At 51.4% G+C, this 23780-nt stretch overlaps 9 protein-coding genes across 9 annotated transcripts; 3 read left to right on the forward strand and 6 right to left on the reverse strand.

Annotated features, from left to right (window-relative positions):
* Positions 1–480: 480 nt before the first annotated feature.
* Positions 481–1740, reverse strand: A1O5_10835 (uncharacterized protein; the record flags this gene model as incomplete). The annotated part of the gene is made up of 1 exon (XM_007751409.1): positions 481–1740. One exon carries the CDS (start codon positions 1738–1740, stop codon positions 481–483), a length of 1260 nt encoding a protein of 419 aa, XP_007749599.1.
* Positions 1741–2299: 559 nt separating this feature from the next.
* A1O5_10836 (uncharacterized protein) lies at positions 2300–3991 on the reverse strand (the record flags this gene model as incomplete). Its single annotated transcript, XM_007751410.1, has 1 exon — positions 2300–3991. The coding sequence occupies one exon, from the start codon at positions 3989–3991 to the stop codon at positions 2300–2302; it is 1692 nt and encodes a 563-aa protein (XP_007749600.1).
* Positions 3992–7293: 3302 nt separating this feature from the next.
* Positions 7294–7734, reverse strand: A1O5_10837 (uncharacterized protein; the record flags this gene model as incomplete). Its single annotated transcript, XM_007751411.1, has 1 exon — positions 7294–7734. One exon carries the CDS (start codon positions 7732–7734, stop codon positions 7294–7296), a length of 441 nt encoding a protein of 146 aa, XP_007749601.1.
* Positions 7735–10759: 3025 nt separating this feature from the next.
* A1O5_10838 (uncharacterized protein) lies at positions 10760–11869 on the forward strand (the record flags this gene model as incomplete). Its single annotated transcript, XM_007751412.1, has 1 exon — positions 10760–11869. The coding sequence occupies one exon, from the start codon at positions 10760–10762 to the stop codon at positions 11867–11869; it is 1110 nt and encodes a 369-aa protein (XP_007749602.1).
* A 1125-nt stretch (positions 11870–12994) lies between these two features.
* A1O5_10839 (uncharacterized protein) lies at positions 12995–14765 on the reverse strand (the record flags this gene model as incomplete). The annotated part of the gene is made up of 7 exons (XM_007751413.1): positions 12995–13187; positions 13245–13369; positions 13419–13694; positions 13739–13983; positions 14038–14070; positions 14123–14355; positions 14413–14765. The coding sequence occupies 7 exons, from the start codon at positions 14763–14765 to the stop codon at positions 12995–12997; spliced, it is 1458 nt and encodes a 485-aa protein (XP_007749603.1).
* A 706-nt stretch (positions 14766–15471) lies between these two features.
* On the reverse strand, positions 15472–17004 carry A1O5_10840 (uncharacterized protein; the record flags this gene model as incomplete). The annotated part of the gene is made up of 4 exons (XM_007751414.1): positions 15472–15650; positions 15715–16230; positions 16286–16545; positions 16598–17004. 4 exons carry the CDS (start codon positions 17002–17004, stop codon positions 15472–15474), a joined length of 1362 nt encoding a protein of 453 aa, XP_007749604.1.
* Positions 17005–18210: 1206 nt separating this feature from the next.
* A1O5_10841 (uncharacterized protein) lies at positions 18211–19413 on the forward strand (the record flags this gene model as incomplete). Its single annotated transcript, XM_007751415.1, has 5 exons — positions 18211–18356; positions 18411–18419; positions 18475–18484; positions 18544–18588; positions 18655–19413. 5 exons carry the CDS (start codon positions 18211–18213, stop codon positions 19411–19413), a joined length of 969 nt encoding a protein of 322 aa, XP_007749605.1.
* A 653-nt stretch (positions 19414–20066) lies between these two features.
* On the reverse strand, positions 20067–21541 carry A1O5_10842 (uncharacterized protein; the record flags this gene model as incomplete). Its single annotated transcript, XM_007751416.1, has 5 exons — positions 20067–20614; positions 20670–20912; positions 20966–21258; positions 21311–21444; positions 21494–21541. 5 exons carry the CDS (start codon positions 21539–21541, stop codon positions 20067–20069), a joined length of 1266 nt encoding a protein of 421 aa, XP_007749606.1.
* A 1032-nt stretch (positions 21542–22573) lies between these two features.
* Positions 22574–23436, forward strand: A1O5_10843 (uncharacterized protein; the record flags this gene model as incomplete). Its single annotated transcript, XM_007751417.1, has 2 exons — positions 22574–22734; positions 22788–23436. The coding sequence occupies 2 exons, from the start codon at positions 22574–22576 to the stop codon at positions 23434–23436; spliced, it is 810 nt and encodes a 269-aa protein (XP_007749607.1).
* Positions 23437–23780: the final 344 nt, after the last annotated feature.

Below are 23780 nucleotides of genomic sequence, written 5' to 3' on the forward strand. Positions count from 1 at the left end.
CATGTTTTATCCCTTCCATACGCTTTCGGCCTTGGCTGACCTAGTAGCGGAACGACCAACCGATATGTCGTCGGGGCTGGCATAGTCTGGCACATCAATTGTCTTCCTCAGCTGCGAAGTGAGAAGTGGCTGTTATTGCGGTGAGAGCAGCCTTCATCTCCAGCGGACGCTCGGCCTACGGTAACGCTCTGTGTTCCAGTTGCAGGAATAGTTAGCTCTGTTCGGCCCAGCGGCCACTTGATCTCCATTCAGCACTCTCGTCGTCGTGGGGAGTACCGTCAGACTGTCTTTTAGTTTTCCTCTCGGCTCGAAGGGTAGATTAACCAGAACCTTTCTACATCTTCACAGTGGACAATAGCTGTGAACCGTGGCGGTCCATACGTGGCGTCAGCCATCCGCCTTTCCGGCTAAGAGATGCGGCACCGCATGGGTCGAGAGGAAAAGTGCCTTCCCTGCCCTTCAGGTCTCGGTGGAAGACGTTCAGGTATGACCCTCCTCCTCGTCCTCATCCTCATCCTCCTGCACTTGCTTATCAATGACTTTCCTCCACTCTTCCATCATGTTCTTCATGTCGCCCGGCGCCATGCTCGCGTCCACGACTTCCTTTGGCAGTTTATGCGCCGAGTACTTCGTCGCCGTGAATTGATAGGCCTCCGGATCGTCTCGTCTCACGAGTCGGAACTCCGGATCAAATATCACATCGTCCTCTTCATCGTCTTCCTCGTCTCCCTCGTCTCCCTCGTCCTGTCCTCCTTCCAGTCTTGCGTTGTCTAGCCATAATCTGATCTCTGACCGCGCCCCTGGTGCTTCTGGGAGTGGCAATTGCAATAATTCGAGCCAGGAGAAGAGTAACGGATCCGTCCGCGGCGCCCAAGGATTTATGTCGATTAACCACACGCGGTCGTGAGGTGGGGGGATGTAGACATCCACGACGAAATTTTCGTCCGGGAAACCCTTTCCGCCCTTCTCACTGTTGTCAGGTAGCAAGTGCTGGTCTAAAAACTCCTGGATCAATTTTTTAAACCGGTCTCGCAGGTCAAAGAGGAAATCAAAGTAATTCATTTCCCTCTGGCTGATCGCGATGAGTTTTCGTTGGCGGACGAAACATCGAAATTCAAGCGCGGGGTTCAAATTGAATGCTTTTCGTAGTACAAGATGGTAGGGCACTTCAGGGAACACCATCTCATTGCTATTGCCGCGTACATCAACCTTGGCTTGGTCGCCGTTCCCAGCGTCGTCCGAGATCGTGCATCCATCAAAAGCATGCTCCAAGTCATGCGTGATGAAGTCGCTTGACTTTAACAGCAGATACACATCGTTTGGCGTTCGACATTCCATGTCATTCGTGGTCGCGATCCAAGTGGCATCCTTGGGCGCCGACCAGTTGAGTTTCGGCATGACTTTGCCCCCCAGTTCGGCAATCGTGGAGCGTATCTTGTCATGGATGTCGGCCCACTGTTCCGAGGGATCTTCGTTCTCCTCGTCTTCGTCGTTCTGAAACCCGTCTTCGAAGCCACTGTCTGCGTCGTTGGGCCTGTTTTCAGGGGGCAGCATTATCCCGTCGGCGCGGAGATAGTCTAGAAATGGTTGGGAGAGGGGGATAAGACGGGCCTTGGGGGTCAGGGGACGGAAACGAGGATGCCATGAATGGAAGGAGCAGTTAAGTATGTGGGCTGGGGTGATCGGTGGAAAAGGGAGGGATGTGAGCGGGTTGTGGGTGGCGCTGGCCATGTTCGACATGTTGCTCAGTGTTTGGCCCACTTTTGATCAGTATTGTAGTTGCAGAGGAAAGTTCTATCTTTGGTTTTAAAAAAAGATGGATGAACAATTCAAACGATGCTCAGGGTTAGAGTCAGCTTTTTGCCACAGCCTTGCTTTGCTTGGCGTCAGCCTGACACGTGACCGCTCCGTTTACCAGAACATTCTATCCCACTTAGATGCTTGCTTCATTAGTTCTGTGCATCGAATTTCGTTTGATGGACTTTTGAGATGAATGGACTGCCGACTCTAGAAATCTAAGTGTGCGCTGTTGTTTTGGGGGCTTGGCTGAGTCCAAGTATTCCTCAAATTCTCCGGCCCCTAGTGGGCTCAGCCTCGCTTGAGCTGTATTTTCGTATATGAAATATGTATTCTGATCGTCATTCGTCATTGAGGTGCTATGCAATAACAACTATTGTTCCATGTACATTTCCGCAATTCCACTGGCGGCGTCGCCATTAGTTGTATATATGGTCCATGGTTTCCACGTTGCCCCCCTGTTTGCCGGCAGGCGGGTACCAGGTATTCTCGGCTCACTCCATTACGCATCATCAATAACAGCTGCCCCCGATTCCATTGACATTGCCGCGGAGGTGAAGCCCTCGCTGGTAGCATCGGCTCTGTTCGATGTGCTATGACCTTGGCGGTTGAGAGTTTGTACCTTGATGCTATCGAGCGGAAAGCGAAAACTAGATCTCGGCGATCGCCTGTCGGTGTGCCCGCTCCAAGACCTTGTTGCCTGTCCCTTGTTTCGGTTCGCCTCTCTACCAATTGATGATTGACTAGGAGAATCCTGAAGAAGTTTCAGCTCTTCTAGCTGCTGGTTTAGGTTTATGGGCGCAAAGATCTTCATGATCATCTGAATCTGGTTGGCTTGCAATCTAATCTTCTCCTCCTGCTTCAAAATCGTAGCATAGTAGTCGCGTAAATCTTGTTGCAATTTTGTGACGAGGCTGATATTGCCGCTGTTCCAACGTCGCCGTTTTTTCATCTCGCTGGTTGATTCATTTGGCGAGTTTGTATCACAGGAGGTTTGTGAGTGATCGTCACGGGAACTGCTTCTGGATCGGCTCTCAACTCTTCCAGGCCGGCTACTGTGGATGCCCAAGCAAGAACTTGATCGACGAGGTCTGAGTGCTTGCTCCCCTGTCGGACTCCTGCCTCGGGTTTTCCTACTTGGGCTCTTCATGGGACTGCCAAGAACCGTTTCTCGTCCCGGACCCTCACTCAGACTCAACCTATTGGCCATGACCTCTTTGAGCTTTGAAGAAGTGCGTGTATACTTTGGGCTTCTCAATCCAGTGGCACTGCCTGCAATGCTCAATCTCGGACTTGTGGCGCCTGCTCTAAAACGCGCCGTGATGGGATCAGCGTCGACGACCACGAATATATTGCTCTGACTAAGTGTTTGCGGTGACGTACTCCCCGGGTTTTCGTCTGAACCAGCTTTGGACATTCGGCGGTGTTGGCGAGTCGTTTTCTCTTGGCTGTTCTGGCAACTAGGACAGGAAGCAGACATACTGCAAAGAATTGTTGGTTGGGAGTCTGGGACAGCGGGAAATTGATCAAGCTCATCAACATCGCATGTCAATCTCTGTGGATTTTTAGAGTCGGTGGACTTCTTACTAGTCTCGCTCGATCCAAGGGCATCAGCGTTTTGTGTCTGACTACGCAACTTCGCGAGATCGCGCATCCTCCTTTCCCGCACTTTATCAGCGCGAGTGCTTCGAATGGTATGACGCACACTGTTAAGGCAACTCTGTGGGCTCTCGTCAAGATCGCTGTCCAAACTGCCCAGACTTTCGGGGCTTTTGGCCAGATCACATTGTACGTGTTGTGCTTCGTGTGGCAATGCAGGCAGCGGTATGTTGGGAGGAGGGCCGCTGTACTGATTGCCAGGATTGGTAGACTCATAGTCCTCAATGTCCATGTCGATGCTGTAGTGTAATATATTTTGGACTTGTGCTTCAATTGCAACTATAGTATCTGCGCTCATCACCGAACGTGCTGAAGAGAGACGCATCACAGGTCTTGTGAGCCTCAATTGCGGGCTGGAGCTTGCGTTCCCCGACTGCAGTCCTGAATTTGACCCAGGAACCACGGGAGGAGATGAAATGATCGTCAGTGACTCGGCCTGTGTAGCGTGTAGCATACTGGCCGGATTGGTTTGTGTCTTTTCCGAAGCTCGGCCGGCAAGCTCTAGACGTTGAGGCGGATGAGACGAGAGATCCATTATGGAGGAATTGTGCAGAAGAGTTGTCTTTGCTTCCATCCCTTGTGGTGGTGGTAGGGGCGGAGAGGTAGCCTCAACCCACGTCTGCATGCGGATAGCTTCTCCCCATGCTTGGGTGGACTCGAGGCAGGTACCTTTTGTTGCGGATTGTCGCACTACGGCTGCGGACATCGCAGGAGTAGTCGGGTGGAAAAGATCGTTGTCAAATGTGAAGTTTTCCAGAATATCTCTGAATTCGTCTGAAAACCTGTTTCCTTTGATGGGATTGCGAAGTGAAGGTATTGACAACGTTGCCGGCCACGGACCCACACCAGGTTCATTTTCTGCGTAGCTGTCCCTGTGAAAGCACGACAAGTGACCTCTCTGTGTAGGGGGTAAGTCAGGTTTTTCAAGACAATTTATGTGATCAAAGACTTTCATGTTGCTTTCTCTCCGTGATATAGGGGGAACAGAAATCATAGCTGACACCTGGTGGCTTGTAGGCTCGCGATGTCTTGTTGTTACTGCTTTTCGGCTTCGAGACAGTCTGCGTGGCCACACGGTCAAGCCTGCACGAGGAACCTTGCCGATGAGAGGTTTGACGCAGCGCCAGTAATAAGCGGCACCATGTGTGCAGAGACCGGTGTGACAGGAATCAGAGTTGACCTCGCGGATATTCCTCTGAACTTTTGCACGTCCAAGAGTTTTTTTTACCCCCCTGGGAAGACCACAATATGGCTGCAAAGAAACCTCGCGCCCGGTGCGTTGATCGCATCCCAGGACGGTAGCATATGGGTTCCCGTTCGGAGGAAGATCTTTGAGGTCAAGGGGACGCGGAGGAGACTCAGTTTCTGTGGGAGGTGTCCAACCATATAGCCTCGCCCATCTCCTTGACTGACGAAATTGCGGCATGCGAGCTCGCGAAATTGAATCAATCCTCATCGGAACAACTGGGCTGGGACATGGATCGTTGTGAGGATGCCCTTCGGCTCGAGTGCTCCCAGCAGTAATTTTGGGAAGCTCTAGGAAACTGGTGGCGGAATCGTCAGCATGGAGAGGAGCATTTTCAGAGCCATCCAAGCGCGGCGTTGTCATTGTTGGTTCCGGACTTTCTGTTGTGGCCTCAATCCCTTGTACGGCCAGGATATGCAGCCTTGTTTGGGGCGATAGGCAACACGTGGGCGAATGGATATCCAGGACGTATTGACTTTAAAGCACCCAGAACAAGAGAGAGGGATTCAGGATTAATTACGAGAGAGTAACTTCGTGGAGAGGCAGGAAACCAGGTCAATGCACCTCGAGCCAAAGCATCTGTGGCGGGGAGGAAGGACGGAAGGGAACATTCCAGGGGGTCAAGCGGTGTATAACTGGGCGCCATTGTCAAAGGGGATATCTGGTGAGGGAGACAAGGCAGCCCGCCAGACACCCGCGAGCGCTTGAGTTTGAAGGGCATGACTTGAGATGTCTGCAGCTGGATGAATGAGAGAAGCCCTATCTGGTGTCCTGAGTCTCTTTGTGGATGAAGGAACCAATGAATCCAAGTGATGGCCGCGCCAGATTCAGCTATGGGTGGCCAAAGCAAGTCCAGATGCATTTGCGGCAGCCAATGGACAGTCTCCCAATGATGCCGGCATTGTGGATCCGGAGAAGGAGGATGGTGTAGTGACATACCTGGTACCATAGACAGCGAACACGACGCAAGGGATGGATCTTGGTGTGTCAAGTGGCTTAAGTGGCTTGCATTGATGGCGTTGATGTTGACGTGCAGCTTGGGGCGAGCTTGGGGCAGGCAAGGGCAGGTCAACGCTGTCATTAGTGAGCTGGTGGCGCTAATTGGCACTAACGCGAATAGCGTCGACTAGTGTCAACTAGCGGGATCCGCTCGCCGTCACTGCAAACTCTACAAACCCAGCAAACTTGGTGCAAACAAAGGAAAAGGCGGGAGAACGGCCAAGACGCCACACTGAGCTCTGCTCCTAACTGAGCTCTGCTCCTCTCCTCCGTTTCCTCTCAGCTCGCCAGCTCACCACTATGAGGTACCGAGTACCTCGTACATCCAGCTTTTTCCTTGCATCTCCCCTTGCTTCACCGAGACACACTCCATACTCCCAATCTCAAGTCTGGAAATCCATCGCCCGTGCCAGTCGCATCCCTTCTGTCGCAACTTCAAACCTCCGTCCTTCTCCAATGTCTCGCTGTGATCACATGCGGCTGTTCATACGTAAAAAATCAGATCCTTGCAGCTCGGCCTAGCCTCAAGAAGCTACGTCTGCTCGGCTGGATCTGTCACCCGGCCTTGGTATCGCTAATCACCTCATCACCCAATCGATGCCCAGGGTGTTGTGTCCGATTACCTCGATCGGCTCAAATTGTACTCGGTACCTTATAGACGGGACCCGCCTGTGGTGGCCAAAATTATTCCTCCTTGCGTTCGAAAAACAGGATTCGGGCACAGGTGCAGAAACGTGACGCTGCGGGAACAAAGCAGGTACTTGTACAGGGAGATATTTGACAGACCGCCTCACAATGTTCGATACGAGGGCCACGTCCTGTCTTGGTGCCTGGAGAGAACATCGTTCCACCTCAACCATTGTTGGTCTGGTGCCTGAGATGCTTCGCTTAACACTCGAGAATTTCGCGACTACTCAGACCTTGTCATCCTTGTCACTGCTATCGGATGAAACAATCAGCAAAACAGAAGGAATTCATAGAACCTTCTCCATCCTGCTGCCAGTCAACTCCCAGTAAGGGCATGTCTAGATTGTTCCCAACCACGTCTCAAGATTGTACACCAGAGACAACAATCAACATGGGGGCCAATATCTTCCATGTCTGGTAACGCGCATCACCGAGATAGTCTTGCAAAACCATCTCGTCAATAGTATTGATCCACGCGAGAGACGATACTGCGTTGAATATTGGCCGCCTTCAATCTCCATCCAATAGGGCCGTCGGAATCATCAAGTACGAAATCAGCGTTCGGAGTCGCCCAAGACCTCGTTGCGCCCCCCTTGCTGCGGGGCCACATGGGTTCCATAACTTGTTCACCTGTTTGGCGTTGACGGTGACAGAGTGAACTTATGTTTTCTCGAACAAGTGTTGTGAGGTGATTAAGCGGCGCAACCTCAGGCGGCGATCGCAAGCCAAGTTCGACTGCACAACCAGCGTCTCGAACAATGTCAGCAAAACGTTATCGTCGCCGTGCTTTACGGTTGGTCCCACGACCCCAAGCCAACGAATCGCTCAAGCTGGCCTTTAGCGAATTGATCGTCTCTTATCGCTCTTGTATTTGAAGCTCAAGAGCATGTATCCGCCTTTCCAATTCATCTTCTCCCAACTCGGCCGAAATTCAATGCGCCGAAAAGGCGTCGTGAAAGTTTTCGCGCCAGATCGAGCGTGAAATCACCACCACGAGCGAAAAGTGCCTCGAAGCTGCCATGCAGGAGAGAGGTATAATTCGCCGCTGCAAATTGAGACAATAGCTTCCTCATTGGTTCTTCGCCATCTCCATGGACAGGAATGTTGCGGTAAACGAATTCGATGGGGTCCGCCAACTCTACCTCTCCATATTTCAACGAGCAGTCCACTTTCCTCAACGTCATTATCATCCGCTGCAGAGCCAATTCCTGCAATCCAGGTAATAGATAATATTTCGCGAAACTATAAACCTTCACATGGGCAAGCAGTGGCTCTCGGTAGGAGTAGGTTTCGTAGGGAAAGTCGTGCTCTTCAAAGGCTCCACCGGCAGTTTTACGTGAGGCCATGATAGGTGCAAGCCCAACACACCGACCGAGCGGCGTCAGTGGACGTGTGGCGCATGACTCGAGAATTTCGGTTTGGAAATCTGGGTCTTCAGCCCCCTGGGTGATCATTTTCTGTGGGTGCGGACTCTGCAGCCTCTGGTGCAGCCTCGTCGACCCAACCAAAGGGCGGATCATCATCTACCACGACTTCTTCGACTGCATCAACGTCTGGTGTCTCCTGGACCTCTTCGTCTGCAGCTGCGTCAGATTGAGGGTCATCTCTTGCTTCAGATCTTTGCCTGATGCTATCCGTTCCCCTCGATTGGCTTCGAGTTTGTCGCTGGACTGGATCTGGGCTTTCGTAGTCTCGGAAGTACAGGTGAGCCAGGACTCGTTCGTCAGTCTGTGAGCTTGTGTGGGTCCAATCAATGCAACCTTCACACGACTCCCTCCAGCCGGGCTGCACCAATTTCTCAAGGGATGCCGAGCCAGATTTAGACAAAACAGCCTCGTGGACTGGGAGTGTTTCGCCTTCCTCCCCTGCACGGATTGTGACGCATCTACTTCGCAACAAGCTAGACAGGGTAAGCACTTCAGTAGGATTGGGGTGAGAAGGAGCATTACCATGTGAACGTTCCCGGAGCATCCATCTTCTGTCGTCCTCGTCGCGGCAATTCACGTCACGTTACAAGTACAGCCGATAGAGCCTTAAGTTGTGCAAGTGGGCTGCTCCATGTTGGGCCGATGCGTTTCAATCTCATCGGGTCGTGCCATGCGGGTAATTCACCCTCCGCACTCAACTATCTATCGATTGGATTAGTGCCTCTTGGAGCCGAAGGAACATCTTGCCAGCCATTCACGCACCCACCGAGTCAATTGCGACGCAAAACCAGGCCGACTTGCGGAGAATTCAAGCAGAAGGAAAGCAGGGGTCTGCCCAGTGCGTACTGGTGTCGTCATTACTTGCCATTGAGCGGTGAAAGTGCAACCACGAAGACGGGATGGTGCGTCGCGTGCGCAGCCAGTTATTCGACCGTCCAGCAATGATTGAACAACTTGAATTCACATTCGAAGCACGACTCGACGGTCAGATAAATCCATGGTTAGTCCTTATGTGGAGAACAAAGTGGTCTGGAGATTGTGGGTCGATCTGTCGATGTGTGTTCTGCCGTTCCATCTTGTGATTGACTGCTGTATCTCTCCCTGAGATAACGCCAAACCACTAATCAAATCTCGGAAAGAACTCCATCAGTCACTTCAAAGTCAAGTCACCCTCCCGATTATCGATTCAGAGGGGTCAATTGTGCTGCGAAGAGACCTCCTGAAGAATTGGTTTAGTCTTTAACTTTGCCAAGCCGCCTCCATCAAACCATCCCTGGACTTCAATGGAGATGCTTATATTCCTCCCTTGTGCTATTTAAGGTCTTGAAAAGAGGTCCACCAAGATTTCGGGCGTCAAAAAAAGGGGAACTACCTTGCACGCATATCGCCTGCGACATTAGCACGCGGGATTCTCTGCTCTCTTCCTGGCCGTCACCGAATCTATTCGCCTCTGAGGATCACAGGTTCTCGTCAAGTCCGGGCTAAAGAGCAACAATCACCTCTCATACAACGAACAGCACACAGATGGTAGAAACTGCGAGTTTCCAATGCGAGATCAGTATCCTCCAACTCACACTAGGTATGCCACCTCGTCTCAAATCTTTGCTCGATTTCCATTGGACTGTTGGCTGATTTGCTATAACGCGTGGATTATGTCTTGTGTTTTCCGTTGCCCTTGCTTCATGACCCAGCCTCCAGGTACCTGGGTCCCTCGCAGAATTATGTATTTGCTTACTCGGATTGGCTAGCATTTGCCTTTTGTACCACATGCACGGCTGACCACAATGTGATTTATCTTCTTGTGCCATGGTCATCAACAAAAGGAACGAAGCAATTCGCCAATGATTCTGATGCATAGCCAGGATCATGAAGCATACCACCAAGACCGACCTCTGCCTTCAACATCATACCAGGACATTATTGATCACCTCGCGGCATATGTGTCATCTTGTGTTGCCCACCTTGAATCAACTCACCAGCTTGATTAATTGACCAGCGATGAGTCCAACCAAAGTGGACCCCCGCCGCTACACATTCTCGTCACAATATCTATCGCTATATATAGCCTTATGAAAGACTCCGATATTATTGCAAATACGGACGCTTTGAGAAAGGTATAGAATATACCAAAAATGGCTATAAACACGTCAACAGTTTTATGCTCACTGCTGCAGGAGAAGATTTTGGTGTCTCCTTTTCTCCTTTCCTCACCACTCTCCTCGCTGTATTTTAGATCCTCCCTTCTGATTGATATAACGCTGTCACGGTGTTGGCTTGGCACCAGTACAATTGCTTAAATGCCTGATTAGGACTAGTGCCACCCCGCCTATTTATCCATCTATCACTGGCTCATCGCAACTCTCTTTTAGATAGTCCCTGATACTGGACCACAATTCATATCGCTTAAACGATGGAAAGCTATCCGCCCAATTCGATTCTGTCAAGAGCTCTCAGGGTAGCCTGTTCCACCAATCTGGATGTCGAGCAAGTCCGGAAATTTTTTGCAAGAACGAGTTGTATTGCTGTGACGTCCATGTGGAGGCTGACCTACATCCCCACGTGACCACCGCCTTTCTCGACGGAAGACTCGGTCGAGTTCTTTCTTGACCTAGCCGGCGAGTCGGGCGCAAGGAGAAGCCCAGCTCACATCAGAACTTCCCGGTCCTCGCTGTTGGTCCGTTGCACTGGGCAGCTTCTGCTGCTCCCCCGCGCAGTGGCCGATCTCGCATATTCCGAAGCCCGCACAGTCTACCCCACATCTCGGAGCGATGCACGGAGTCGGCACGATGTCATCAGCGTAGGTCGACAAACATAAGAAGCAGGCTAGGATGCCACAGCCGAGATGCGTCCAGACGAGCACATCTCTGGGGCAAATATCGCAAAGGCCTCCCGCCTCTTCTGATTATCTATCGCCACCATCTCTAGTCAACATCAGTCAAGCAAAATGCCGTCTACCGTCACCAAGCCCGAAATTGAACACTTTGTCCCAGTTAACCCGACATCTGAGCCTTTGGAATACGCTGAACTGGTCACGTTAGACCTTTCCACGTACGACAATGGGCCAGACGCCCGCAAAAAGCTTGCCGACGAGCTGAAACATGCCATGCGAACACAAGGCTTCTTCGTCGTGGTCAACCACGGCATCTCTATCGAGCAGATCGATCGACAAGTAGATATTGGTTATCATGTGCTCACTAAGACCTCATTGGAAGAGAAACAGCGCCTGGAAGGCAGGATGAAACAAGAGGGCAGCTACCAAGGCTTCAAACTCCGTAACTACTGGCAAATCGACCAAGGCGTCAAGGACCAGATTGAACAATATAACTGGAATCGAGATCTGACTTTGCGCGAACACCCTTCTACTTTCACCCCATTCAAGGACGAGGTCCAGGAGTTGAATGAATTTGTCCACAAAGAGATCTTGTTCCGACTCCTGACCCTTTTCGCCATTTCCCTCGATCTGCCACAGGATTTCTTCGTCAACCTCCACCAGTATGATGTCCATGACGATTCCTGGTTCCGATACATGATGTACTTTCACAGCCACAAGGCAGAGGATATGGAGAAGACGGGTGGGGTGTGGCTCAAGGGCCACTGCGACTTTGGCTCTATTACCATGTTATTCAGCCAGCCGATGGCATCGCTGCAACTCATGGACCATTTTAGCGGCAAGTGGCGATGGGTCCCGTACGTTCCCGGCGCAATCGTCGTCAACGCCGGGGAAATGATGGAGTGGTGGACGGGCGGCTACTACAAGGCCACGATTCATCGCGTATGCCAACCGCCTCCCGATCAGCGCCATCAGGACCGTTGTGGTTTGTTTTACTTTGTTGTTCCCAACGACGAGGTCAAGGTCAATACTCTCCTGGAGGAGTCAAGCGTGCTTCGCGAAGCCGGCGTGGAGAGGAAATTCGAGCCAGGAACAGAGCCAACTTCAAAGTTGTACAGGTCTGCTCGTATCGGTGCCTATGGACAGACTGATCTGTTCAAGGGCAAAGGCAAAGGCATACAAGAGGAGACCATTGCGGGGATCAAATTGAAGCATTACAATTGAGATGACTTGTTTGAACTGTGAGAGGGTACGTGGTCGAGGATGTCGAACGAGGAGGTGGATGAGGGAGAGAAAACCTCGTCATGTCATTGCTGTCTACACACTTTAACGTTCGCAGGTGGCTTTTGCATCTTGGTAGCTGCAGCCACATGTGCTTGCGTATTGATCTGCTTCAAATTTAGTAAACACAGTGTTTGAAGTCGTGCGTTCTACGCGGCAAGTATAGCACCAAGGGTTCTCTTGGGGGCAGACCTGCATCGTCACGAAAAAAGCTTTCGTGAATTTCTAGATCGCATTCTTCTCGACGAAGCCGCAGTAATAACTCAGAAGGCGGGCCAAAGAGCGTCCTCTTTTGTCTCGACACCTCCTGTGGAGCTGATAAGTAAGTATGTAGCTTCACGGCATATTCGGGCACATGCCTCCATCGATATCCCGCCAAAAGAGGGGGGGGGGGGGACCAGTCTCTCATACAGACTTCCCTTGTCACAGCCGGGACTAGTGAAGCCTATGGTACATAACATATATGATTTCTTCAATCGAGGGCTGCTGGACCCAAGTGGGCGGACTTCCGACTGCGGAGGCGCCGGTGCGCTTTGGATCCCGAACTCAGGTATGTACATACCGACTCGTCAGTAAGAAGAGTGGCGACGGAGAAAAAGCACATTGTCTTCAGCCACCAGAGACACGCACCATCTGTACGCAGCTGGTGGAGGATGCTTTCTCCAGATCATTTGTCTTCGGGTCTAAGATGATTACGATACGTTTGACTCGATTGCCTTCACAGGCTAGTCGCTGGTTCAAGTGATCTTCAACAACGAGGTCTAGCCTTCTCATACCATCGGCGCGTGCGACGGTCTTGACAAGAACTCGCTCCTTTCTGTAAGGTTCCCCTTGCATCTTCTGATGGCGAGCTATATAGTTGAGACGGGTCCATGAAGCGAAAGTCGCAAATCGCAAGCTTCCCCGACGAGAATTTTCAAAGGAAGGTCTTTTTCGTCCAGAATTGCATGAACTACAGGTTGTTGCCTCCTGGCGGTGGAGATCACCATTGCTGGCTTGGTTGAAGAGGGACTCGGGGAGCTATACCGCCGTCTCATCCTCAAGGCAACCCTACTCACGGCTTGTATTCTACAAGCTATACTTGAAGTCTGGATGCAGATTGCCGAGCCGCGCGGGATCTTGCTGTTCCAGTCGCCAGTCACGAGCACCAATTTCTCTTTGCTTGTTTTCCCAGTGACAGTAAAACATTGTCAAGGCCGTCATGATGCAGAACAAGCAGGCAGCGCCGATATTGATGCTGTGTCCCATGGTGTACCTTGGACTGACTCTGTCAGCGTATAGTCCGAAATCGATCAACACGAGGCACTGATAGACGCACGCATCTTTTGCAATGTACGAGTATGTTGCAATAAAAGCCGCAAGATTGCCAATGGTAAGTTGCAACCCGCTTGTCGTCGCGCGGACGTAGTGCGGAGCTGAATTGTTGCTCAGCCATGCAAGCGCCTGCAGATGTAAGCAAAAGAATGGCTAGAATGAGAGCAAATGGTCTCACCAAAGGCGAGCAAGGGTAAAGGCCGGCTCCGATGACAAACGTGGCTCCATACTTGACTCCAGGGACATCTGATGCGAGAAGCATAGAGTAGCCGACCGCTACAAGAAGGCCTCCGGCGATCATGAAAGGTGCTCTCATGGAGACTCTGTCAGAAAGCCTGGTGGCGATAAGGACGCAGATGAAGCCCAGCAGGTTAGGTGGTGCGGTTAGCAGCTGTGCCTTCGTGGAGGTATATCCAAGGGAGTGGACGATTGTTGGAAGAAATAAAGCGTAGGACTGCATGGTCAGTATCCCACAATGCACCACTGTACAATACTCACATAAAGAGGCACAATGATCATCAGGTAGCCCAAGGAGATGAGGTACGGCAATGGACAAGTGAGTGCTATGCGGACCCAATGCCATGAAAATGTCTCCTCGTCGACTCTAGATACACCGTTCAGTCCTTGCGCGTCACCTTGGACCCGCCTGTGCGCTGTGGCCCGCTCCTCTTCGGTGAGGAATTTGGCGTGTGTGATGCTGTCCGGCAAAAACAAAGCTGCCGATACTCCAACGAGAACGGTTGCTGCCTACCATGATTTGAAGTCAATTGGGAGTCGCTGAAAGCATTGACCATCACTTACACCCTCGACGAAGAAAATCCACGGCCAGTCTATGAGAACAGTCAGTATGTGACTTGGCTTCATAAGGACTTAATATCTCACTTTTGTAGGATCCAACCTCAATCTTTGCGAGGCCAGAAGCAAGGAGGCCACCAAATGCGCTGCTCAATGGGGCTGCACAGTAGAAGAGCCCAATCCTGTACGCCATCTCACTTCGGCGATAGAACATGGCGAGGTAAATGAGAATGCCCGGTACGAGACCTCCTTCGAAAAGGCCAAGCAAAAGACGACCCGCGATTAATCCTCCCAAGCTCTTTGTGAAGCCCAGGAAGGTGCTTTATGTGCATTAGCCACTGGTTGAAAGAATGCAGATGACTATGAGTCTTGCTCACCAGACAAGACCCCAGCATGTGATGAGGGCAGGGAGATAATAACCCGCGCGACAGTACTTGACAATCCAGTTCGAGGGTATATCAACCAAGATGTAGGGAATGAAGAAGAGCATGAGTGCGAGGTTGTACTCGGTGCCCACAAGCTTGAGATCCTCTGAGATCCCGGCGATATTCGCGTTCCCGATGCTGCTGCGGTCAAGGAACGAGAAGAGCCAGATTCCGAATAACCACGGCAGGAGGTGTCGATCGAGTTTATGTCGTACTCGCCTATCGAGACCTGAATTCGGCTCTTCAAGCATCTCCAGGGGTTTGAGAGGCACATTGAGACTCTCTTCATGGACGAACACCGGCATGGTACCTGGTACCTTGTCATCTCCATGTCCGATGGCGGTATTCATTGGAGCTGGTCAAAGTAAAGTGCGAGAAAACGTCTGTTTCAGTTGTCGAATTGTTGTGTTGTTCCTAGTCGAGGAAAGGAGAAGGAATCGAGGCACACCAGGAAATGTGCAAGAGACAGGCATCTCAACAGGAGGACCTCTGGCAATAAATGCTGTTCTCAAGGCATCTCAACGCACGCTCGGGAGCCGTGTTTTCGGGCAAAGCGAAGGCCGCTTTCCCCAGATCTTGTCTAAGCTTGTCTAAGCCTGTCTAAGCTTGTCTAAGCTTGGCTTGCACCCCACCCTCACTGGTAGTCTTAATCACAATACCGGGGTTTGCGGAACATCACAACCCATCCACTGGCAGCGATAGTCCAATGCTATGCAAAGCCAGGTAGTTGCTGTCGAAAGCTGCTTGGCGTACTGGCTGCTTCTCCGGCATGCTCTGGGATTTTCGGTGTGAAAAGCCCAAGACCTAATGATTGGCCTTCCATTATCCATTGGAGCATTGGCTGTTATATTTCCTGGCCAAAAGTGTGAAATCCTGCACAAACCTTCCACAGAGCACGACCAATACCTGATGTCGACCTTTGGATCCTGTCCGGGCGTCCCATTCAGTTCGGAAGCTGAGAAGAGTTGGGGCAGCCCTTCGAGATAGGGTCCGCATAAGAATCTGGTACTGTCATTGTTTTGGTATGCTGATATCTAGATCTAGACTTGGCCAATTTTCAATAAAAAATTTGTCAAACACAGGCCACTGTAGGTCTGGAATCGGGGTCAAATTCAAATTGACCAGGTCCAGTTGGTCGTTGTCCAAACCAGGAGTGAAGTGATCAAGATTAGCGTTGGCAGTTTGATCCACTACAGAACCGAGTCAGCCAAGGTGGAGGATCTCGAGAAAAACGCTTCAGTGGGGCAGCCATACCATGGTTGTCTCCATATACATTGCTTTGCCCTCCATATTCTTGTCGCCACCACCAGAAGCAGTCGTAAACCATGCTCATTCCAAGTCTGGCTTTGCTTCTAACCCTGAGGCTATCCACAAGGCCGTTCGAATACTGGAAGATTTTGGTGCTGGTCCATAACTGCGCAAGGATGATACTGAATCGAGCGAAGGCGTCGTCCGGGCGCACGGCATGTCTCTTGTGGTAATTAATTACTGCGAAGTAGGCCCGTTGCCCGCGCTCCAAGTTTGGTTGTTGAGCAATCCCGGCTCTTCCCAAACGTAAAATGGTAATCACTGCGCTGTGCAGGAATTTCGTGATGTATATAGGGCCGTATTCGGCCATGCTGAGCTCTGAATCTAGTCTGATCGCGAGCTCGATCGTCCTGCACGCGAGTTCGTACATTACCAATAGAGTTGCGTCTTCGATCGCAGATCGGTGCTTGAATAAGTGAAAACTCAGGAGGTGGAGTTGGGCTGACAAGGCATAGAATCGATCTAATCACGTTAGCGGACGACTATGGAGTCAGTGGTGCCATTGATATTGACATACCCATGGGTTCTGGCGAATCAGACTCCAGTTCAACCAGCCGATCGACAGCAGAGCGAATTATCGGATCAAGTGCACTCGGTAATTCGTCTGCGGGCTTGTACAGCGCGTGATTCTGGATGTAGAGGATAGTCATGCTAAGAAATTCGCTAACTTTCTTCTGAAACTGGAAACTTGGAGTCACGAAAGGGCTTAATTCCTCTGAGTTGTCGCCATATGTGTCGGGAATCACAAGGGGTGGTGTTCCATTCACCGTTATAATCCTGCCCAAATTAAGATGGACTGTGACATGTATGGCGGATAAGTAGCACCAACCTTTGTGAGACCACTACACATGCAGTCCACAGCTTGCCACGTGCAACACGGTAGGTGAGATCTTGACTGACTCTAGTTCGTGCGAACTCTTGCCCCACGCCCGAGACGTGCAGTCCAATAGTTGTAGCTAGTTGTAAGACCGCTCCAGCTAGAATGGGGGTGATATCATTGCTCAGCGCTTCGAAAGGCATCGGCCATGAGCACAACAGGAGGAAAGCTTGAATGGTTAGAAGTACAGGCTCCTGCGCGAACAAGGCCAGCTTGGCCAGGTTGGAGACTTTGGGACCAAGCAAGATAATCAGGGTTGGGTTTTCACTGTATTTCCGGGAGCCGACCGCAACGATTGTCCAGAACAGTAGTGGTGATTGTCCGTGGCATTCATTGGGGGGCATGAGGGTCTCAACCATTGGCACGTAAGTCATGCAATGATCTTTGAATCTGCCAAAAGCTCAGTCTCGATGTGCCATCCATGTCAGGCTCCCAGGCTTACAAGGCGAAACATTGGTCGATGTCCCGAGCGGTGACTTGAAGCTCGTCCAGACTTTGAGGTAATGTCTGGCGATCTGGAGTTGACATCAGCGTGAAACTACTAGCAGGTCCATGTTCGATGGGAACCGGGACTGACGCCGACGGAGAGGCGCTCGCGATAAGTCCAGTAGACTCCTGTCGTTGGGTTGGCACAAGGCTTGTCTGCGTGCCAGCGGTTGTCGAGGGCGAAATGGCGGCTGGAGGGACAACCGCTTCCTGAACTTGGATCGATTGAGAGCCATTGCTGGACGATGAACTCAACTGCTTTCGCAAAGAGTCTAGCTGGCTCTGCAGCTCCGTTTTCCTAGAGCAAGGTTCGTTTGGACAGTCCCAAAGAGCGACAGGGAGATACTGACGTCGGACGCCGCTGCCGTCTGAATTCTTTCGAGTAGACACACTGCACACCAACCCGACGACAGCGGGAGCACGGGTCAGGGAAAGTATCGAGACGGTTACACCGGATCTAGGCCAGGTCAATGGGCAGCAGAATTGGCGCGGAGGCACGGGGGACGCAACACACCTTCTGCTGCCGACACTCGGTACAGGCCATGGCTCGATCCTACAGTACAGTATGTAAGATGCATCTGAAGGCCCGGCTGCACAGCGAGTGTGGTCGGACATGTGTATGTGTAGGAGAAAGATGAACGCGCCTATGTGTTCGGTTCACTGGGGCGATGCAAAGCGTGATTAGGCTGAGGGGCTGAGTTTTCGGTACCCAGCCCCCAGTACTCGGTACAAGCACATCTTTCCCAGCTCTCCCCACCCCCCGCCGGGAACCCCTAAAAGCCTGCCAAGTGGAAAGGTGCTTGTCAGCCGGCGCCATGGCACGGGTAGATCATATTATGGCATCGACTGGGAATACAAGTAGGTGTTGCAAAAGTGGTTAGACGATCCGAGACTCGGATTCCGAGCCCGGCCTTTGCGAAACTCGGACCGCTAATGCTTTTGTTTTAGCGGATGGAGATTTCCTATCACGAGCATTACAGATTGGGGGAAGAGCAGGAGATGAAGAAGACTTGGACCAGAACCTCTTGTCAAACTATCATGGTCGCATCGGATCGGGCATTGCTATATTGCAAAACAAGATGTCAGGCGAAGTGCAAGAATTCTACCAACATCCAAGGAAGGTCTCTACTTCTGGTGGAGCCACAGTCAATTTCCACTCAAGAGGATTGAGCGGTGTTTCTCGGGGTGATACCGTCCTTGTACTCCTGCATGGCTATCCCCAGTCGTGAGTCTCCGTGCTGATCTCGCCGTGGCCCTCCTTGAATACTGACTACGACAGGAGCTATATGTCTGTGCGCCACCCCCGGTTTCAGGCTGATCGACTAATGGCTGGTGCCCTACAGGTTTCGATGGGTACAGCCTGGATCTATCCGATCAGGAAAGTACCAGATATACTGATGAATGAATGCTAGTTGATACCTCTTCTGCCCTCCCATCTGCCGCTTTTTGTTCCAGATGTAGGTATCTAAGTTTTTATGGAAGAGAGAGCATACACTGACCTTAGCCCTCGGCTTCATCTGTAGCTGCCCGGCTATGGCGACAGCACAGCCAATAGCTTGCGACATGATAAAAGAACGGTTGGCACTGCGATCCTGGAAGCCCTGAAGAAAAGCCTCCCGAGCCAGGGAGATGAGCTCCCGAAGATAATAATCGCCGGACACGATCGAGGGGCACGTGTCTGCCACCGTCTCGCCGTCGATGCTCCAGATATCCTCTCCTTTGAAATAGTCTCTGTGATCTTCCTCGACATTGTGCCCACGGCAGTTCAGTGGAACACGTTTGACAACCCCAAAAGTGCGGCCTCCAAATTCCACTGGTCGCTTCTCGCAAATGTGGAGATCGCCACCAAGCTTATCACAAGCCATGGCGGAGGCTCGTGGTGCTCGGAGCTGATTCATCGTTGGGCGGGCCGCAACGAACGAAGGAGGGCCAGACTCTTGAATCCAGAAGCCCTGGCTGTCTATTGCCGTCATTTTGACAACGACTCTGTTGTCAGAGCTTCCTGCGAGGATTACCGTGCTGGAGCCTTTGAAGATGATGACCTCCAGAGAGAAGATCAAAAGGTCGGGAACAAAATCGGAATTCCGACTTTGGTGGTTTACTCAGAGTCTTTCACCGGAGCCGCCTACAATGTGGAATCAATATGGAGAGACTGGTGCACAGAAGGGACTAGGGTGGAGACCAAAGCCATCGGAGACGGCACAGGGCATTTTCTCCCCGAGGAAGCCCCAGAAGAGACAGCCGATATCATGAATATCTGGATCAAGCAGTGGATAAAGTGATCTTTTCTCTCCCACATCGCCCTGGGGATCCGGAAACCCGCTTGACTTGTTTAGCTTGGTTATAGCTTCTTGATTGATGAGCCCCCCTTGGCCTCGATTCGCTGTTCCGGCCAGAGCGATTACGACATTTAACCACCTAGGGTGGTTTATGTTGGGTAAATAGCCCAAACCTGCGAGAGCAAATCAAGTGCGATGAGATGGCATTTTAGAGAGCACAGGCGCTTCATCCTCAACACTGGTATCCTAATTCTCCTTCTGCTCCAGGATCAAATCTCAGGCACGTACGAAGGTGTATTCAATACATTCTTGCTTATCGAATGATTAATCCCTACATATAGTACGAAACTCGTAGATCACCTCGATGACTGTTTGCTCCTAGTCTCCACAAGACGTGGCTTTGCAGGGTATCGGGGAGACTGGAAGCACAAGGTTGGCCTGTCTACGTTGAAATGAGTCCAGGGTTTGGATCCCAGTAGTCAAAAGTTCATGGGCAAGCCGAAAACTCGACCCGGATCGGGAAGTTGTCCTGGAACTCCTCCGCACGGCGGTTGAAGGGTTTTGGACCTTGTGAGGTCACTGGACACATCTTTGAGCAAGGTACGATGAATCCAATCTTGCCTTGGCTATCTAGAAATCCCAGATGTAACAAAGTCTTATATATGGGCTTGCAGGAGTACTGGCTCGGCTGGCTCGAAGGCATCTGGCAAAAGGTTGCTATGGGACCTAGCTTCCGCCAGAAACTGCTCATCTCCCTGCTTAAGCTTTTGAAAGAACGCTTCTCTCTCGGAGTCATCCCGGTCTTCCACGGAAAACAGGCGTCGGAAATTGGCTTGTGAGACTGGGTTGGTGAAGTTTAGCCATGTTGACCGTCGAGCTTCCGTGGCCTTCGTGATGATCTCATCTGACTCCCCCCTTCGAAGATGGCGGATGAGAGCATTGCCAATAACAACAGCGTCTAAGATCCCGCTAGTAAGTCCCAGACCCCCAACAGGGTTGTTACTATGTGCAGCATCGCCAGCGAGAAGCACATTCCCCTTGCGGTATGTCTCTGCACATCTCTGGTGAGCCCAATATGGACTGAGACGCGTGATTTTATAGTCGAAGACGCAGTCCTTGTTCATTGGTTTAAGCCAGCCCATGATGCGGTCATGAGCACGTTCGAGCATCTCTTTCTTGTCGATTGAGAGTTCAGGTCGTTCGCCTAGTCATTGATCGTTAGCCGCTTCGTTCACGAAATTCTTATAGATGTTGTGTACCGTAGCAAACACGCCAGATGTTGCCGTTCCCAGTCTTAGCAATGACGGCCCATTGCTCAGGGTCCACGACGAAGTTCGCCTGGGGAAAGCCACAGTGTCCCACAAAGTCGTAGTCCACATCGGCTGCCGTGAAACGAAAATTTCTCCACGTGAAGCCTTCAAAAGGGATCATACACATGCGACGAATGGCTGAGTTGGCTCCGTCGCAACCCACGACAAATTTCGCCTCCCAAATATGATCCTCTGGCAAGACAGGAGTCAGCTAAATTTTATGTGGCGAACAACCTCGCACTCACCCTCATCACCAGTAGTCATCACCTTAGTTACTCCGCCTTCCGGCCCAAGTCCAACACAGCGCTGGCCAAAGACCACCTGAACACTCGGACATTCTTCCTTCAGGACCTCGAGTACAGCGAGGGCGACCCTGTCCTGACCTAGGGTGAGGCGTTCTTCTTGAGGATCGAAATATGCGTACACTTCACCGGATTGACGCCTCCAAGTCACGCCCCGATTATTGGCTTCACCGAGGGCCTTCAGCTTGTCATAGATGCCGAGCTTTCGAAGCTCTTTGACTACGACTGGCATGTACCTATACTTGTATCAGTGCTGCAAAATAAGCTCTCATCGAACAAGACACCAACGCAATGGCCCGAGGTGCTCGGAGGATATCATTGTGCGCCTCAAGCACTATTGTGTCTATTCCTGCTCTGCCAAGTTTTAGGGCAGTGAGCAACCCAACTGCTCCGGCACCAACAATTATGACCTCGGCTTTGCGCTGCTGGCATTTAGTGAAGCGCTCCAATATTCATCGTCCAGACACTCACACTGTCAGTTGACAGGGTTAGGGAACGCTCTGATACCACAAAAGACATGGTGATTAGGAAACTTCGTGCACGTCAACCTTTTGTCGCTCTGGCAAGTTCAAGTGAATGGCAGCAATAGCAACAATAGCACTGTAGCAGATAAAAAGTAGATGCACGAGTAGGTGGGGGAGGAAATCTGTCGCGGCACTTCGCCCCGTGACTTCACGGCAACCTGTCGAGTCATTGCCCACGGCAGTTTCCAGACAAGAAATCATTTCTGTGAGTGGAGGTCCCTGGCTAGCATTCTTTCACCACTTACCCACCCCACACGATATCCCGTGTGGATTCTCGACCACAGCCCGATCCATCCGGTGCATCGGCTTTGGGGACAGCTTACTATGGGATATCTTGTGTCTCATTGCAGTAGCGTAGGAAAAGATGGACGAAAGGTCCTTGATAACATGATTGATTGAACTCGGGAGAGAAATCTGCCTCGTGGCAACAGACCTTCCGATGGAGTTCTGCGGTGCCAAGACATACGCGCAAACAGCACAAACCGCGCAAACAGCACAAACCGCGCAAACAGCACAAACCGCGCAAACAGGAAACGTGTTCGGGTAACCCACCCTTGCCCACCCTCAGGGTCTACAGGGCGACTTCAACGCACACGAGGCCACAGTAGGGCTCGCCCACCTTGCTTCCTGCCACCTATTCTATCTGCAACCCTTCATACCAAGATTTCATATATATTGCAGCCTAAGAAATCCCCACGATGGCATTGTCTGCCTTCGCCCGGAGTAAGCAGCCGTCAAATCGGTCTACCCCACAAAGATGGAGTGGGTAGTCCTAGATTAGCCAGCTGCTTCAAGCAGCTTTCCGAACTTCATGCCCATGACCGACATATCTGTACCCCCGCTGGGGTTCCGATGTACAAGCCGACGTGTGCGGAATAACCTGCCTGCTAAATTGGCAGCAAATCTAGCCACGAAGAACTCGGACCTATAATCAAGGTAAGTCCTGGGTGTCTTGGTGGGTGTTCGAAGCCGTCTAAATTTCAAATTCCTTCAACAATACGTTCTGTCCTTATATGCCTCACCTGAAATGGGGACTGGAGTTTTGGAACCAAAGCAGGATGTCGTGCAAGGCGCAGTCCACCTATTCGACGACAATTCAGTCGAATCCACAGACAGAGATACGACGATTTACGTGAAACATTCGCGAGACGGGAAAGTCGTTCTTGCCCCTCAGCCCTCCGATGACCCGTCCGTCCCCTTGAACTAGTCCCAATGGCGCCGAGATGCATCATATGTGGTAGTTTTGGTTACCGCCATATTTTCGACAGCGCACTAGCGCGCTCCTTCGGAAAAAGGGGTCTGTTTGTGGTGTCGGGGTTATCGTTGGTAGTGGCTGATGCCTGGGCCACGTGCGCAAGCTCATACAAGTCATTACTCGGTGCGAGAATACTTTCGGGTGCAGGTCAAATCATGTTCGAGGGGAACGGGCTTTCCATTGTCCCAGACTTATCCTTCTTACATGAACGTGGAAAGCGCGCTGCGATCTTCCTGCTCTGCTCGCAGACAGGAGTCACCCTAGGCACACCTCTTGCCACACAAATCGCGATGAGATACGGCATGAAATGGTGCTTTGGTGGGTTCGCAATCGCCGAAGCTATCATGACGCTGGCCACTTTCTTCTTGTTCGCTGATTGCGCCTATGCACGCGAGCATGTTGACGCTTTGGCTCACCAGGATGAACAAGAAATTATGAATCAGGCGCCCGAGGAGCCTGTCAAGACTGAGCACGTCGACACCATTGAAAGCGCGGAACCTATTCCCAAGAAAACCTACCTTCGGCAGCTTAGTCTCTACTCGGGAAGGGTCAGCTCAAGCCATTTACCTTTATCTGCCGCACGGTGGCACTTACCTTTCACCCAACTATCTTCTGGGTTGCTATTTCAGGCTTAACACTGTCATGGCCCGTCGGCATCGCTTACACATCTGCAGCACTTCTTCTTCCACCTCCATACAACTTTTCTGCCAATGGAGCCGGAAACATCTGGATAGCGCCATGGATTGGCGCCATGATCGGCATGATATTCCGGGGCACCAACGACTTCTTCGTCAAATGGTTGACAAGAAAACAATCGCAACATTTACGAGCCCGAACTTCGTCTTTATTATATGTTTCCCGGCATCACGATCTATCTTATCGAATATATTGAGTGGGGCTGGGGAGCCCAGAATCAGATCCCCTGGGCTGGCCTGGTATTCGTACCTCCTCGACGCACATCGGATGTATGCGTCGAGAG

Source organism: Cladophialophora psammophila (assembly GCF_000585535.1).
Source record: "Cladophialophora psammophila CBS 110553 chromosome Unknown aczJe-supercont1.21, whole genome shotgun sequence".
In the NCBI taxonomy this organism is placed as follows: domain Eukaryota; kingdom Fungi; phylum Ascomycota; class Eurotiomycetes; order Chaetothyriales; family Herpotrichiellaceae; genus Cladophialophora; species Cladophialophora psammophila.